At 45.5% G+C, this 18,373-nt stretch overlaps 1 protein-coding gene across 3 annotated transcripts in view; it reads left to right on the top strand.

Moving 5' to 3' along the window:
- Positions 1–18,141, top strand: part of TRPS1 (transcriptional repressor GATA binding 1) — a 421,564-nt gene extending 403,423 nt beyond the window's left edge. For all 3 annotated transcript variants that reach the window (XM_089659035.1, XM_089659036.1, XM_089659034.1), the window contains one exon: positions 12,583–18,141. In XM_089659035.1, coding sequence (XP_089515161.1) covers positions 12,583–13,647 — 1,065 coding nt within the window. In that variant the 3' untranslated portion in view covers positions 13,648–18,141. The remainder of the gene's footprint in view (positions 1–12,582) is intronic.
- The last annotated feature ends 232 nt before the right edge of the window (positions 18,142–18,373 follow it).

Raw genomic sequence — 18,373 nt, 5'->3', positions numbered from 1 at the left:
GGATTTTGATCCATAGTATTGATAAGCTGATTAATACTTACAGAGGGTAATAGTATTTAGCACTATTGGGTGCTGTTTCACGGTGTGTACACAGTGTTGCAGTGATCACAGAGTGTTCACAGTTCATAGTTTGTGTTATATGTGCACATATAAGGAATTACTTTTATTCTTTTTTTTTCTTTTTTTTTTTTTTTTTTCTTTTTGGACACTTTTTTTGGAGTAGTTTGTGATTTGCACCAAATAATTATTCTTTTTGTATAAAAGGTAATGCACTAGAGCATTTATTTCTTTATTTTGAGGTTTTCTCCGGATTAAATAGGAGCCAATCCTTCTTATTGGATGAAAGTTTGAAATTTTGGACTTTTTTGGACACTTTTGGGACTTTATTGGTATTGGACACTTTATGGTTTAATATACATTTTTTAATTTTTAATGTGTTATAATATGATCATTATTTTATGGTATATCACAAAAAGGTTATATTATTAGTGAACTTTCTAGGGAGAAAGTGTGACTTTTTGAGGGGATTTTAGTGGAGGAGGTTATGTATTTATTTGTTCATTCTTTCACAAATGTTTGTAGAAGCAGTCTGCATGCCTAGGTGCTTAATATTATACACCTGTGGCCATGGAGGTGATTGGAACACCTGAATCCATTGATTTGGAGGGGTGTCTCAATACTTTTGTCAATATAGTGTACATCCAGTTTGCTGGTCTTTCAGAAATTTCCATATTGGCAAAGAACTCAATTTATTGACATTTTAAAGGGTATTTCCACTTTTGGAGGCAGATTTGAGAAAACCCCACTACATGTTTGTTATGTTTTCCCATTCACACAACATATCTAAAAATATAACAAAAACATTTCTTACCTCCTTGGTCTCATACACACGGGATGATTTTTTTTTACCTGCCCTGGGTGCCTTTGCTGCTAGCAGGAACAAAAGCAGCTTATAAAAATGTTCCTAAAGACATGTTTTGCATGCGCATTCAGGCGCGTCAAATGTTTGGGCACTCATTGATTCCACTGGCCAGAATATTAACCCCTTTATGTTACAGTAACCCATACGTGCAATGGCATAAAGCTGAGCTTTAATGCCCATGCTCTGCACATATGTGTCGCTGGACGGGCAATGCTTATGTGCTGGGAGTTAGCTCCCAGCACAAAGACTTGATTTAAAAAGTGTATTCACCTAAGAAGTATGCATAAAATGAAGAGCACAGAACCATCCTCAATAAAAACCTGGTTCACAGTGCTTGTGTAGTGATACTCAACAGGCCAACCTCTGACCTCACTGTAAAAGAAAGAAAACTAACAGAGTTTATCTTTCTATCTATAGGCCAAAGCATAGCTAAAGCCAGGAGACACACACTTTGAATTTCATGTGGGTGAAACAGAAGATGATGGGCACCATGATTTATGAGAAATTCACTTCTATGCTGAATGATGATGCTCACCCTAAATTTAAAAAAATAGGATCACTTTGGTTTGCATACAGCTACAATACAAAACTTGACCATTTGGTAGTCCTGCTATTATAGCTAGAGATGAGCGAATCGAAGTATCCGAAGTGGAATTCGAGTCGAATATCTGAAAAATTTCGATTCGTGCCGAATCCGAAAAATAGCCTAATTCGGACGCGCGAATCGAAATTTTTCAGAAAATGGCGGCTGACATGTGCGGCGACGGAGCGGGGATGTCTGGGAAGGCGCGCAGACAAGGCGCGCTGACCCATAATGCATGCCTCAACTACATGTGATCGCATCAGCCTATCAGCAGCCAGCCAGCCAGCACTGTGTAATGGTCGAGCTATAAATAGCGGCCATTTTGGAATTCTTCATTTGCCTGCAGTTATTGAACAGAGGCAGACCGCTCTGTACTAGGGACAGGGACAGAGTTAGGGCCACAGAAACGATAATTGGGGACAGAGAAAAGTTACTTAGGGACAGAGAACCATTACTCAGGGACACAGACTTGTTAATGAGGGCCACAGAATCGTTATTTAGGGACAAAGAAACGCTAGTTAGGGCCACAGAATTCATAATCAGGGACAGACAGAATTGTTACTCAGTGCCAGAGAATTGTTACTTAGGGCCACAGAAACGTTATTAGGGCCACAGAATTGTTACTCAGGGACAGACAGAATTGTTACTGAGTGCCAGAGAATTGTTACTTAGGGCCACAGAAACTTTAATTAGGGCCACAGAATTTTTACTCAGGGACAGACAGAATTGTTACTCAGTGCCAGAGAATTGTTACTCAGGGACAGACAGAATTGTTACTGAGTGCCAGAGAATTGTTACTCAGGGCCACAGAAACTTTACTTAGGGCCACAGAATTTTTACTCAGGGACAGACAGAATTGTTACTGAGTGCCAGAGAATTGTTACTCAGGGACAGACAGAATTGTTACTGAGTGCCAGAGAATTGTTACTTAGGGCCACAGAAACTTTACTTAGGGCCACAGAATTGTTACTCGCACAGACACAGAATTGTTACTCGCACAGACACAGAATTGTTACTGAAGGCCACAGAACTGTTACTTAGGGCCACAGAATTGTTACTCGCACAGACACAGAATTGTTACTCGCACAGACACAGAACTGTTACTGAGGGCCACAGAACTGTTACTTAGGGACAAAGAAACGCTAGTTAGGGCCACAGAATTCATAATCAGGGACAGACAGAATTGTTACTCAGTGCCAGAGAATTGTTACTTAGGGCCACAGAAACGTTATTAGGGCCACAGAATTGTTACTCAGGGACAGACAGAATTGTTACTGAGTGCCAGAGAATTGTTACTCAGGGACAGACAGAATTGTTACTGAGTGCCAGAGAATTGTTACTTAGGGCCACAGAAACTTTAATTAGGGCCACAGAATTTTTACTCAGGGACAGACAGAATTGTTACTGAGTGCCAGAGAATTGTTACTCAGGGACAGACAGAATTGTTACGGAGTGCCAGAGAATTGTTACTCAGGGCCACAGAAACTTTACTTAGGGCCACAGAATTTTTACTCAGGGACAGACAGAATTGTTACTGAGTGCCAGAGAATTGTTACTCAGGGACAGACAGAATTGTTACTGAGTGCCAGAGAATTGTTACTCAGGGACAGACAGAATTGTTACTGAGTGCCAGATAATTGTTACTCAGGGCCCCAGAAACTTTACTTAGGGCCACAGAATTTTTACTCAGGGACAGACAGAATTGTTACTGAGTGCCAGAGAATTGTTACTCAGGGACAGACAGAATTGTTACTGAGTGCCAGAGAATTGTTACTCAGGGACAGACAGAATTGTTACGGAGTGCCAGAGAATTGTTACTCAGGGACAGACAGAATTGTTACTGAGTGCCAGAGAATTGTTACTTAGGGCCACAGAAACTTTAATTAGGGCCACAGAATTTTTACTCAGGGACAGACAGAATTGTTACTGAGTGCCAGAGAATTGTTACTCAGGGACAGACAGAATTGTTACGGAGTGCCAGAGAATTGTTACTTAGGGCCACAGAAACTTGAATTAGGGCCACAGAATTTTTACTCAGGGACAGACAGAATTGTTACTGAGTGCCAGAGAATTGTTACTCAGGGACAGACAGAATTGTTACGGAGTGCCAGAGAATTGTTACTCAGGGACAGACAGAATTGTTACTGAGTGCCAGAGAATTGTTACTTAGGGCCACAGAAACTTTAATTAGGGCCACAGAATTTTTACTCAGGGACAGACAGAATTGTTACTGAGTGCCAGAGAATTGTTACTCAGGGACAGACAGAATTGTTACGGAGTGCCAGAGAATTGTTACTTAGGGCCACAGAAACTTGAATTAGGGCCACAGAATTTTTACTCAGGGACAGACAGAATTGTTACTGAGTGCCAGAGAATTGTTACTCAGGGACAGACAGAATTGTTACGGAGTGCCAGAGAATTGTTACTCAGGGACAGACAGAATTGTTACTGAGTGCCAGAGAATTGTTACTCAGGGACAGACAGAATTGTTACTGAGTGCCAGAGAATTGTTACTTAGGGCCACAGAAACTTTACTTAGGGCCACAGAATTGTTTCTCGCACAGACACAGAATTGTTACTCGCACAGACACAGAATTGTTACTGAGGGCCACAGAACTGTTACTTGGGGCCACAGAAACGTTAATCAGGGACACAGAATTGTTACTGAGGGCCACAGAACTGTTACTTAGGGCCACAGAATTGTTACTCGCACAGACACAGAATTGTTACTCAGGGACACAGAATTGTTACTCAGGGACACATAATCGTTTAATTAAAGAGTATGTCAGACAACATGCAGAGGAGTGGCAGAGGAGGCAATGTTTTAGGAGCGAGCAGACGTGGCAGCAGAGGAAGGGGTCGAGGCAGCACTATTCGCAGCCAGAGGCCAGTGCTCCCGGTGTCATCCAGCGGTCGTGTCTCCACCGACAACCCTGCCGTCGTCGATTGGTTGGCTCGGTCGTCTTCCTCTTCCCAGGTCACCTCTGACACCTACAGCCAACGGTCGGTGGGTACGTCAGACACAACCGTTAGTTGGCATGGCCCGGGACCTAGCCCACTGAAATCACGTGTCCTCTACCTGCCCCTGTCCTTTGGTGTTCCCTCACCAAGCGAAGTATCGCATGCTGTGGGCTCAGCCCCACTGTACAGTGAGGAAGAGCTAACAGAGGGCGGTCAGGAACGGGGGGAGACATCCGCCTTTTCAGCAGCTAGGCGAAGAAGTAGTGGCGAGGAGAGTGGCCCGGTAGCCGGTCTAGAGACAGGTCTGTCTCCTGACCCAGACGCAGCCGAGGGGGCTAGTAGTGAGGCGAAGACCCTACTTGATGATGAGGAGGTTGATCGCACTTGGCAGCCTCGTCGTCATCAGGCAATTTCTTCCGCATCATCAGGAGAAGAGGGTGGCAGCTTGGCAGTGAGCGAAACAGTCGGTGGGTTGCCCAGGAGACAGCAGGAGGGTCGCAGCAGTGTCAGTGGAAGCAGTGTCAGTGGAGCCAAACGGCCACGGAGTAGAGCACCAGCTCCACTGCAGCCTACCACCACGGCCAGTAGTGGTGCCGGTGTGCACGGAGGAAGCAGCAGTCAGCCAGTGAGGAGTATCGGGGGCAAAGTTTCCTACTCGGCGGTGTGGCAATTTTTCGTCAAGCCGCCCGAGGAAGTAAACGTAGCCGTATGTCGACTATGTGGCCAGAAAGTCAAGCGTGGCCAGGGGGCCCATGTTGGGACTATTTGGGCCATGTTGGGACAATGGGAGACCTCCCATTGCTGCTGTCTCCATCGCCACACTCTGCCATGTGCCACTTTCAGGTCTCCTCACACACTGCTGGTGTGTTCAGTTTTTTGACATAGGGTGCTGGCAGATTACGGGCCTCCCATAGCTGCTGCCAGGCCCCTAATCTGCCATAGGCCCCTATATACCGCCTCCTCATGCTGCTGCCAGGTCCAGAGTCTGTCATGGGTCCCTGTACGGCCTCCCATTGCTGCTGTCTCCATCGCCACACTCTGCCATGTGCCACTTTCAGGTCTCCTCACACACTGCTGGTGTGTAGAATTTTTTGACATAGGGTGCTGGCAGATTAAGGGCCTCCCATAGCTGCTGCCAGGCCCCTAATCTGCCATAGGCCCCTATATACCGCCTCCTCATGCTGCTGCCAGGTCCAGAGTCTGTCATGGGTCCCTGTACGGCCTCCCATTGCTGCTGTCTCCATCACCACACTCTGCCATGTGCCACTTTCAGGTCTCCTCACACACTGCTGGTGTGTAGAATTTTTTGACATAGGGTGCTGGCAGATTATGGGCCTCCCATAGCTGCTGCCAGGCCCCTAATCTGCCATAGGCCCCTATATACCGCTTCCTCATGCTGCTGCCAGGTCCAGAGTCTGTCATGGGTCCCTGTACGGCCTCCCATTGCTGCTGTCTCCATCGCCACACTCTGCCATGTGCCACTTTCAGGTCTCCTCACACTGCTGGTGTGTTGAATTTTTTGACATAGGGTGCTGGCAGATTATGGGCCTCCCATAGCTGCTGCCAGGCCCCTAATCTGCCATAGGCCCCTATATACCGCCTCCTCATGCTGCTGCCAGGTCCAGAGTCTGTCATGGGTCCCTGTACGGCCTCCCATTGCTGCTGTCTCCATCGCCACACTCTGCCATGTGCCACTTTCAGGTCTCCTCACACTGCTGGTGTGTTGAATTTTTTGACATAGGGTGCTGGCAGATTATGGGCCTCCCATAGCTGCTGCCAGGCCCCTAATCTGCCATAGGCCCCTATATACCGCTTCCTCATGCTGCTGCCAGGTCCAGAGTCTCTCATGGGTCCCTGTACGGCCTCCCATTGCTGCTGTCTCCATCGCCACACTCTGCCATGTGCCACTTTCAGGTCTCCTCACACTGCTGGTGTGTTGAATTTTTTGACATAGGGTGCTGGCAGATTAAGGGCCTCCCATAGCTGCTGCCAGGCCCCTAATCTGCCATAGGCCCCTATATACCGCCTCCTCATGCTGCTGCCAGGTCCAGAGTCTGTCATGGGTCCCTGTACGGCCTCCCATTGCTGCTGTCTCCATCGCCACACTCTGCCATGTGCCACTTTCAGGTCTCCTCACACTGCTGGTGTGTTGAATTTTTTGACATAGGGTGCTGGCAGATTAAGGGCCTCCCATAGCTGCTGCCAGGCCCCTAATCTGCCATAGGCCCCTATATACCGCCTCCTCATGCTGCTGCCAGGTCCAGAGTCTGTCATGGGTCCCTGTACGGCCTCCCATTGCTGCTGTCTCCATCGCCACACTCTGCCATGTGCCACTTTCAGGTCTCCTCACACTGCTGGTGTGTTGAATTTTTTGACATAGGGTGCTGGCAGATTAAGGGCCTCCCATAGCTGCTGCCAGGCCCCTAATCTGCCATAGGCCCCTATATACCGCTTCCTCATGCTGCTGCCAGGTCCAGAGTCTCTCATGGGTCCCTGTACGGCCTCCCATTGCTGCTGTCTCCATCGCCACACTCTGCCATGTGCCACTTTCAGGTCTCCTCACACACTGCTGGTGTGTAGAATTTTTTGACATAGGGTGCTGGCAGATTATGGGCCTCCCATTGCTGCTGCCAGGCCCCTAATCTGCCATAGGCCCCTATATACCGCTTCCTCATGCTGCTGCCAGGTCCAGAGTCTCTCATGGGTCCCTGTACGGCCTCCCATTGCTGCTGTCTCCATCGCCACACTCTGCCATGTGCCACTTTCAGGTCTCCTCACACACTGCTGGTGTGTAGAATTTTTTGACATAGGGTGCTGGCAGATTATGGGCCTCCCATAGCTGCTGCCAGGCCCCTAATCTGCCATAGGCCCCTATATACCGCTTCCTCATGCTGCTGCCAGGTCCAGAGTCTCTCATGGGTCCCTGTACGGCCTCCCATTGCTGCTGTCTCCATCGCCACACTCTGCCATGTGCCACTTTCAGGTCTCCTCACACACTGCTGGTGTGTAGAATTTTTTGACATAGGGTGCTGGCAGATTATGGGCCTCCCATAGCTGCTGCCAGGCCCCTAATCTGCCATAGGCCCCTATATACCGCCTCCTCATGCTGCTGCCAGGTCCAGAGTCTCTCATGGGTCCCTGTACGGCCTCCCATTGCTGCTGTCTCCATCGCCACACTCTGCCATGTGCCACTTTCAGGTCTCCTCACACACTGCTGGTGTGTAGAATTTTTTGACATAGGGTGCTGGCAGATTATGGGCCTCCCATAGCTGCTGCCAGGCCCCTAATCTGCCATAGGCCCCTATATACCGCTTCCTCATGCTGCTGCCAGGTCCAGAGTCTCTCATGGGTCCCTGTACGGCCTCCCATTGCTGCTGTCTCCATCGCCACACTCTGCCATGTGCCACTTTCAGGTCTCCTCACACTGCTGGTGTGTTGAATTTTTTGACATAGGGTGCTGGCAGATTAAGGGCCTCCCATAGCTGCTGCCAGGCCCCTAATCTGCCATAGGCCCCTATATACCGCTTCCTCATGCTGCTGCCAGGTCCAGAGTCTCTCATGGGTCCCTGTACGGCCTCCCATTGCTGCTGTCTCCATCGCCACACTCTGCCATGTGCCACTTTGAGGTCTCCTCACACACTGCTGGTGTGTAGAATTTTTTGACATAGGGTGCTGGCAGATTAAGGGCCTCCCATAGCTGCTGCCAGGCCCCTAATCTGCCATAGGCCCCTATATACTGCCTCCTCATGCTGCTGCCAGGTCCAGAGTCTGTCATGGGTCCCTGTACGGCCTCCCATTGCTGCTGTCTCCATCGCCACACTCTGCCATGTGCCACTTTCAGGTCTCCTCACACTGCTGGTGTGTTGAATTTTTTGACATAGGGTGCTGGCAGATTAAGGGCCTCCTATAGCTGCTGCCAGGCCCCTAATCTGCCATAGGCCCCTATATACCGCTTCCTCATGCTGCTGCCAGGTCCAGAGTCTCTCATGCCATGTGCCACTTTCAGGTCTCCTCACACTGCTGGTGTGTAGAATTTTTTTGACATAGGGTGCTGGCAGATTATGGGCCTCCTATAGCTGCTGCCAGGCCCCTAATCTGCCATAGGCCCCTATATACTGCCTCCTCATGCTGCTGCCAGGTCCAGAGTCTGTCATGGGTCCCTGTACGGCCTCCCATTGCTGCTGTCTCCATCGCCACACTCTGCCATGTGCCACTTTCAGGTCTCCTCACACACTGCTGGTGTGTTGAATTTTTTGACATAGGGTGCTGGCAGATTACGGGCCTCCCATAGCTGCTGCCAGGCCCCTAATCTGCCATGGGCCCCTATACCGACTCCTCATGCTGTGACGTTGCAACAAGGTGGAATTCAACCCTACATATGTTAGACCGCCTTTACGAACAGCAAAAGGCCATCACAGATTTCCTGATGTTAAAAGCGGATAAAGGTATTCCCTGTGTAACTTAGATGTCAGCCATTGGCAGCTCATGCGTGACACCTGCGCTTGCTCAGGCCCTTTGAGGAGGCCACGCTATTCGTGAGTCGGCAGGACTATGGGATGAACGACGTCATTCCTCTGTTGCACGTCCTGGAACAAATGCTGTTAACAATGGCTGGTCAGGGTGCGGTAGACGTGGCGCACAGATCTCAACGCCACATGACCCCTGTGGGGGCAGGACAGGAAGAAGAGGAGGAGGTAGAGGAGGACATTGGTGCTCAGGAATTATTGAGTGAAATGGGTGGTTTTTCCACTCAGCGGACAGGAGTGGAGGAGCAGGAGCATCTGGTAGAGGAGGAGGAGGAGGTGACAGAGGACCCAGACGCACCGTGGCAGTATGCTGTGCAGATGGAGGCAGGGAGTCCCTCGCATTCCTTGGCACAAATGGCCCATAGCATGCTCGCTTGCTTGCGTAGCGACAGCCGAATAATAACCATCAGACAGAGGGATGACTTTTGGCTGTCCACCTTGTTGGACCCTCGCTACCGTTCAAAAATGGTGGCCTTTTTCACACCTGCTGAGAGGGAGGCCAAAATAACGTACTATAAAAACCACCTATGTAGTCAGCTGGTCTCTGCCTGTCTGCGCCAACGTCCATCCTCAGACACTGTGGGCCCTGTGCGCTCGCGTTCCGCTGCCATGGCAGCAGGGGAGGGGTGGGGTGGTAGGAGCAGTGGCAGCTCCACCAGCAGCGGCTGCCTCAGTCTGCAGTCGATGATGAGTAGCTTTCTTCACCAGCGCAGTGAGGAAACTACTAACCAGCCGCAGCAGCAGCAGCATCAGGTGGACCTGGAGCAGGACCTCAAACAACAGGCTTAGGCCTACTTGGACAGCACCCTGCCAACCGAGGTAGACAATCCCCTTGACTACTGGGCAACGAAACTTGACCTTTGGCCCCAACTAGCTGAATTTGCCCTTGAAAGGCTGTCATGCCCGGCCAGTAGCGTGGCATCGGAGCGCGTGTTTAGTGCGGCAGGAGGTATTGCAACTCCGCGGAGGACACGACTGTCCACCCAAAGTGTGGAGAGACTGACGTTTGTGAAAATGAATCAGGCGTGGATTAGTCTGGATTTCAAACCACCAGTTCCTGACACAACTGACTAAATCCGCCATGAATCATGCCCCAAACATGTGCCACTTTCAGGTCTCCTCACACTGCTGGTGTGTTCCATTTTTTGTCATAGGGTGCTGGCAGATTACGGGCCTCCCATAGCTGCTGCCAGGCCCCTAATCTGCCATGGGCCCCTATACCGCCTCCTCATGCTGCTGCCAAGTCCAGAGTCTCTCATGGGTCCCTGTACGGCCTCCCATTGCTGCTGTCTCCATCGCCACACTCTGCCATGTGCCACTTTCAGGTCTCCTCACACTGCTGGTGTATTCCATTTTTTGTCATAGGGTGCTGGCAGATTACGGGCCTCCCATAGCTGCTGCCAGGCCCCTAATCTGCCATGGGCCCCTATACCGCCTCCTCATGCTGCTGCCAGGTCCAGAGTGTGTCATGGGTCCCTGTACGGCCTCCCATTGCTGCTGTCTCCATCGCCACACTCTGCCATGTGCCACTTTCAGGTCTCCTCACACTGCTGGTGGGTTCCATTTTTTGTCATAGGGTGCTGGCAGATTACGGGCCTCCCATAGCTGCTGCCAGGCCCCTAATCTGCCATGGGCCCCCGTACCGACTCCTCATGCTGCTGCCAGGCCCGTAATCTGTCATGGGCCCCTGTTGTCGCTTGTTGGCATATTCCGCTCGTTCAGATGCTCCTTCTCCTGCTACTCCTCTTCACGGATTCCGTCAGCAGTCTTTCTTGGAATCCGTTTCCAAGAGACAACAGTTTGCGAGCACGCACCAGAGGGTGCAGAAACTGAACGTCCTCCTGTCCAAGTTGCTGCTGCCAGGCTTGTAATCTGTCATGCGCCCCTGTACCGCCTCCTCATGCTGCTGCCAGGTCCAGAGTGTGTCATGGGCCCCCGTACCGACTCCAAATGCTGCTGCCAGGCCCGTAATCTGTCATGGGCCCCTGTACCACCTCCCCATGCTGCTGCCAGGTCCAGATTGTGTCATGGGTCCCTGTACGGCCTCCCATTGCTGCTGCCAGGCCTGTAATCTGCCATGGGCCCCCCTACCGACTCCTCATGCTGCTGCCAGGCCCGTAATCTGCCATGGGCCCCTGTACCGCCTCCTCATGCTGCTGCCAGGTCCAGAGTGTGTCATGGGTCCCTGTACGGCCTCCCATTGCTGCTGTCTCTATCGCCACACTCTGCCATGTGCCACTTTCAGGTCTCCTCACACTGCTGGTGGTTTCCATTTTTGTCATAGGGTGCTGCATGGCCTCCCATTGCTGCTGCCTCCACCGCCACACTGTGGCTCCACACTCTGGTTTTGGCCCCGTGACTGGCCAAATGAGTGAAGTGTGCGGTGATTCTAAGATCGACGGCACTCATCTGCATGTCATACTGCCTGACAGTATTATTTCTCTTCCCCAGCAGACTCCAAGGGCATTTAAATTAAAGGTACAGTGTTCAGCACTAATATTAAGTCTCTCTGAAGCCTAGAAACACCCTTTTTTAAGTTAAATTCACAGCGAATATATTCGACTCGAATCGAATTTTTTCTACGAATTCGCCGAATCAGTCGAATCGAATTTTTGAATACTTCGCTCATCTCTAATTATAGCAACACCGCACATACACTGGGCATCTCCAGCCAAACCCCACACCTCCATCCCCTTACACTCACCAAATTCCCTATTTTATTTTCCACGCCTCATACTTTATCAACTTTTCCTTTACAGACATTACACCCCCTCTCCTCCCTTCTCCTTTCTCCACTGTAGTGTTTTTGGAGCCTGGGAAGTTTCACCTAAACGTCTAAACCCAGTGACCTTTATCTATGAATCCAGTATTGCCATCTACATCCAATCAAGACTACAAATACATCCCCTGACCCATCTATCGATCACTCATGACCACATGCTTTAGCTTCCAAACATTTGTTTCTTGGATTATTTGTTAAATGTATGTATATAATCTCTCTGCTTTCATCTCCCCTCAGTACACCTGTCACCCTATCTATCAAACAATACATATGTTTTATATGGCTTTTCTTCAATGTTCTTGTTTATGCGTTTGGAAAATCAGTAAAATAATTGTAAGAGATATGCATACTTGTTCTGGGTCAATATCAGGGCCCTTTCCAGAAGGAGAGATCAACACTGACAACCTTCATACTTTTCACAGTTCAGGTTTCCTTTAACAACATAGAAGCTGCTCAGAAGTTGTCTTATTTGAGCACAATATTGTACACCAAAAGCAATGGAGCTAAAAAAATTGTAAATGTCTGTAGGCTGAGATGAACAGCTTAATGATTTTATTGTGTATTTAAAATTTGCAAACATAGATTTTTAACTGCATCACAGCAGTGCAGCCAGAGGATCCAGTGATTAAATATTAACAAGTCTTTTACCAGCGGAAATAGGAACTTTGTCTTTCTTTTTTTTTAACTAAATTCTATACTTGTGTCAATGCTAGCAATGAAAACAAGCTATTTGGTTACCCTCCATTAAATATCATTAAAGGTAAAACACCTTTTGTTTTATCTAATATGTGTTTCATCTCTTACACAGACTCCAAGACCTTTGAATATCATTAAGCAGAACAATGGCGAGCAGATTATTAGAAGAAGGACAAGGAAACGCCTTAACCCAGAAGCACTGCAGACAGAGCAGTTAAATAAACATCAAAGAGGAAGCAGTGAAGAACAAACTAATGGCAGTCCTTTAGAGAGGAGGTCGGAGGATCATTCAATGGAAGGTCACCAGAGAGAAGCTCAGCAACTTGGTATGAATAAATATGAGTCCCCATCTTCATTGACTAAAAGCCATTCTGCCCAGCAGACAATATTAGTCAGCCAAACCATGGATATCCACAAAAGGATGCAACCTTTGCACATACAGATTAAAAGCCCTCAGGAAAGCAGTGGAGATCCAGGGAATAGCTCATCTGTCTCTGACAGCAAAGGCAGCTCAGAAAGAGGTAGCCCGATTGAAAAGTACATGAGACCTATTAAGCATCCAAATTACTCCCCACCAGGAAGTCCCATAGAAAAGTATCAGTATCCACTCTTTGGACTTCCATTTGTTCACAATGACTTCCAGAGTGAAGCTGACTGGCTGAGGTTTTGGAGTAAGTATAAGCTGTCTGTTCCTGGGAATCCTCACTACTTGAGTCATGTGCCTGGCCTACCAAACCCTTGCCCAAATTACGTGCCTTATCCCACCTTTAATCTGCCTGCTCAATATTCCACTGTTGGATCTGACAATGACATTCCTCTAGACTTGGCAATGAAGCATTCCAGACCTGGATCTGCATCCAGTGGGGCCTCAAAAGAAAAAACTAAGTCACCTTCTTTAAGTGCAAAGGATGATGGCTCCTTGCATTTAGTGAAAACTGAAAAAGTGGATCGAAGTACTCAAGATGAACTTTCAACGAAATGTGTGCACTGTGGCATTGTATTTCTGGATGAAGTCATGTATGCTCTACATATGAGTTGCCATGGGGAAAGTGGACCTTTTCAATGTAGTATATGCCAACATCTTTGCACGGACAAGTATGATTTCACTACTCATATCCAGAGAGGTCTACATAGGAACGTTGCACAAGCTGAAAAGAATGGAAAAACTAAAGAATAAATAAAAAATGTTAGCACTTAGCACAATTAACTAGGTATGGATTCTCTGAATAGAAATTCAGTAGCTTGTAATTTCTAAATACAGTTTGAAACTGTGGACGTTTCATTTATGTTCCTTTTTGTAACCATAATTAACGTAAGAACAAATGACAGCATGGCCAGTTCAATGTGTATACTTTACATTGTTACTTACAGTTCTCCAGTTTACAGATTTCACCCATTTAAAGGAAGACTGTACATGGCACTGATATACAGGTATAGGTGTCAAAAATACAAAGTAAAAGGCTTAAATCATCCGTAACCCAAAGGAAATCATTGAAGGCAAAATCTGTGCCACCACATATTGACATTTTCTGATTGGATTAAACTATTGTGTAAATAGTTGTGAAACATGTATCTACCATTAAAGCCTAATAGAACTTTCAGTTTAAATCAGATAAATACATGCCAGGTGCATCAAAACCATAGATGTGCAATATCTTTACAGTTCCTGCTATTGAAGAGCGCTACCTCTGACTCAGTAGAGGACACGCCAAATCTCTGTAAAGAGACCACTGCTTTTGCCTAGAGAGCAAGGGTCCTGTTTTGCAGCATGCTGACTGGGAACATGCTTTTCTACTCAAGGCTGTCTCTGCTTTCAAAGGAAAACAAACTTTAAGACTTCATACAGCTTTTGTTTTGATGGACTTGAAATATATTTATCTGATGTAAGCAGAAAGTTTAGTTGGGTTGTGTGTGCACTTAGTACCCGGGGAAATAAGAGAGTATTTTACTAAATTCTATGCAAATCATTCCTTTATTCAGCCATTTGTTTGCTGAATATAAGGCCACATTTTGTGTATATGTTGCTTTGGTAGAGCATTTTGCCATCTTAGGCACCTGTCAATTGATTAGTAACTTGTGACATCACCAGGTCCAAAAACGTCACTGCAGCCAAATTGTGTCCCAACATTTAGAAGCAGACAGTATGTTAGCTTACTTTTTACAGTTTGACAAGTAATTCTTGTAGTCATAGGGGTTACTTACTAAAACTGGTACAGTTGTGCATGGTAGCCAATCAGCTTCTAACTTCAGCTTGTGCAATTAAGCTTTGAGAAAAAAAACTGGAAGTTCATTGGTTCTGTACAGAGCTGCACCAGATTTTGCACTCTCCAGTTTTAGTAAATCAACCCCACAGTTTATACAGGTGGTGTGAGGCAATCATTTCTTGAGATCTAACTATAGCCATTAGGTGACACTCTTTGAGTGTTCTGAGACCTGCCAACACCACATAGCAGCAGAATGTTCACCATTTATAGTGAACCAGAAAGTTCCCATTAATACTGAAGTATTAGTCCGTAGTTTTGTAAATTTTGATTTACAACAAAGTTGTATATATTGATACAGGTTTTAATCAACTGACAAAATGGCACCTTTATGGAATTAAATCATTATGTACAAAAACATGTCTGTTATTGTTAAGTGCACTTAAAAGGGAATGATCTCACGTCTTTACACATATCGACAATGATTGTGTCTTGAGAAATAATTCCTCTATCCTTTACCTGCATTTCAACTTAATTATATAGACATGTATTAAAATTACTTGCATAATGATTTAATCCATATTTAAGACTTGTATTAATAATGATGATATTAATTATGTGGCTGTACTAAAATCAATGCAACATGACTTAAAGTGACACTAAATTCACATTTTTTATAAAATAAAATAAAATAAATGAAATATGTAAGTAGAATGTACCATCTAGCTCTCACTTCCTTTGTTGCATCTCTCAAAGCTTTTTTCTGCTATTCTCAGACTTCCTTTTCTAGGGTGGCTACTTTCATTTCTCCATGCCCCCCTTGTGTATGTGAAAGTAGTCCCCCTTTCCTGCTCACATCAAAAATGGATTGCATATCCACTTCAGATGCATTCAGTCCTGTGTGAATTGTAGTTCACATAGAGCAGAGCATGTGACCACAAAACAAATTAGCCATTGCTTACTCTACACTATTATCAGTGAGGTGTGGAGGATAGGGAGCAGACACAGGAAAAAAAAGCCTGAAAACAATAGGAAGATACTTTTTTTTAAATAAAAAATAGCTGTGATATACTTGATATTTTGGAACAATTCATGTAAAAAAATGTAAGTTTAGTGTCATTTTAACCTATCTGCATTCATGATGTGACTAGACATACAGTCAGTGTGGCAGGAAACTCTCAACAAAGACTTGTTGGTCATTTATCCTTGAAACTGGGCAGAACCAATGCTTAAGCTGGGTATACACTAGTGCAATTTTGAAAAGTGAAAATGCACACAAACATTTTAAGGAAAATTTGTATGAAAATTATCATTATATGAATGTCTTTCAAAAGTAGTTCAAGATTTTCTTTGCTTTCGATTACCTTTTGATTTTGAAAAGAATGGGCTTAAATGAACAAAAACCACATACACTGTTAGGTAAGCCATAGATTTTCCAATTTCATTTCCTTCCACCATAAGTGGAAAGAAAGAAAATTGCTCCATTCCCCCATCAACACATTCTGTGTTGATGGGGGAATTCCTCCCGCAGCTCTATTGTGTTCTGCCAACATGTAGCCTTCCCAGCTAGCAGAACACAATGTTCACTGCTAGCGGCTATAGCCACTGGCAATGATCGCAGGCAAAATATCTGACAGGCTTCTTGTACTGAAGTCAATCAATGGCTCGACTTCAGCACAACTAGCCTGCCCATAGATGGATCGAATCTCGGCCCGTCCCTGCTGAACCAGCTTTAGAAACTCGTCCATTCAAGAAAACATTTCCATACTGCTCATTTGAATTTCTCATCACTGTGGTCGAAAAACACATTGATTTAACCCCACTAATGACAAGAAAAACAAATTAATGTTTTTACTACATTCCTTCAACAGAAAATATCAAATTAAATTGTACTAGAGTATACCCAGTTTAAGAGTGAAATTCCAGCCCAAACTACTTTTTCTGGTTTGTACAGTGCAGGGAGAGGTCATTTTTTTTTCTTGCTTTTTGGGTCCCCAAAAGGTCAAATACATCATCCATATCCTCACAGTAGTTCTACTCCTTCTCCACTAAAAGAGTCTTTTTACTGCAGTGTCTTTTCTTGAGATATGCACTTACATTGGCACAGGAAGTGAGGGGACTTCTACTTGCAGCAAATGGGAAATGGTCAATGAATCATGAATTCAGATTTCCCATTGAAGAATGGGTATCACAGAGGCAGATGTGGAAGGCAAGGCGATCACTTTTATAAATACAGAATCGCATAATGGCTTTGTCCTTTATGTATATAGCAATGGCAGGAATAGCCATGGCAGGAAATTTACAGTTGCATCTGCACATTTTACTCGTTTGAAATTTCTATTAATAATTGCATGGTTTTTGTACCCTTTGTGCATCAGTAAGCATGTTGTGCCTATTCTTCATGGCTGTTCCCTGTTGGAATCTTTGGAAATCTCTCATGTTGTCACAGTCAGGCACAAATTGATTCAAAATGATACATGTATAGTTAATGCAAAGGATCATCAGGCATTCTCCGTTGGACATGCCTTCATATTGACATCCATTGGAGGACTGTCCTTTTAAAATTTAGGTTGGGTGTATGGTATCTTTTAATTCTGTAGCCACAGACTGCATGATTGCACCATTTACAAAATAGCCTTCTAATTCTAGAAACAGCTGAAATGCCAAACTGTATATTCCTGTTAAGACACTTGCATATGAAGGGAACACTCCTTAGCATAATTGCTCAGGGAATAGCACTAAGTACTTGCATAAATGAAGGTGCTGATTTGCCATCCAGTAAACTTTTCTTATGGGTACAGTACTAGTTAGCGGATAGAGCACTTCAGTTATTCAAATGATATGCATTGATGTTACAAGCTACTGAATACCTTTGTCAGATTGTCCTTGGTTTCTTTTTCATTAACAAAAGTTTGGGAGAACAAAGTCTTATTTTTCTAGTAATTATTAATGTATTACATTTCAAATAATGGTGCCTGACATATAAAATAATTATTTTCTACTTTGTACGTATGCAACAAAGATATTCCATCATGCATTGGAGTCGCTTTTGGCTCGGCCTCGCTGTTTACATTTGCAAATGTAGCAAATACGAAAATGAAGCAACTATTTCTATTGGCGTAAAAGACGTTACTTTGTGCATTAAAGTTATAATCTGTTACATTTAAAAAAAATCATTGTCATTAAAATGGGATGAAAAAGAAGGAAAATTGAGATTTTTTTTGCCTGCTTAGGAGAAGCGGATAGCACTATTCATTCCAAGTTTGTTCTTTTTTTTTGTGTATTCATGATAGCTCAGATCCTTATACTTCAGAAAGATCCACGTATATCTTCTTCATTGCTTTTGTATATGTTTCATTGGAAACATTTCAGAAACCCTTTTACTTGCTGTGTGAATAACAGCAAATGTTTGCATCTTTTAGTAGCATTGCACTTCAAAATAAAACTTCAGCAGTTGCATTCTCTTGAGAGTCGGGTGGGTTGGGCGGGGGAGTGGTGATATTGGGCAGTTTTGTTTTTCATCTGTAGGGTTTTATTATATCAAGGTTTGAATTCCAAACACAATTCACCTTGAGTTGAAACTTTACAATGAAATAAGGCAAAATGTCTCTCTTATAATTGTTATTTTTTTAATGCTTTTTATGTTAACATGTATTAAAAATCAGGGCAAGATGCTTTTGTTTTTGCATGTAAACAGGGGGC

Source organism: Staurois parvus, unplaced genomic scaffold, assembly GCF_062004578.1.
Source record: "Staurois parvus isolate SC_StPar_1 unplaced genomic scaffold, SC_StPar_1.0 ptg000030l, whole genome shotgun sequence".
NCBI classification, from domain to species: domain Eukaryota; kingdom Metazoa; phylum Chordata; class Amphibia; order Anura; family Ranidae; genus Staurois; species Staurois parvus.
This window is presented reverse-complemented; position numbering and strand designations above follow the sequence as displayed.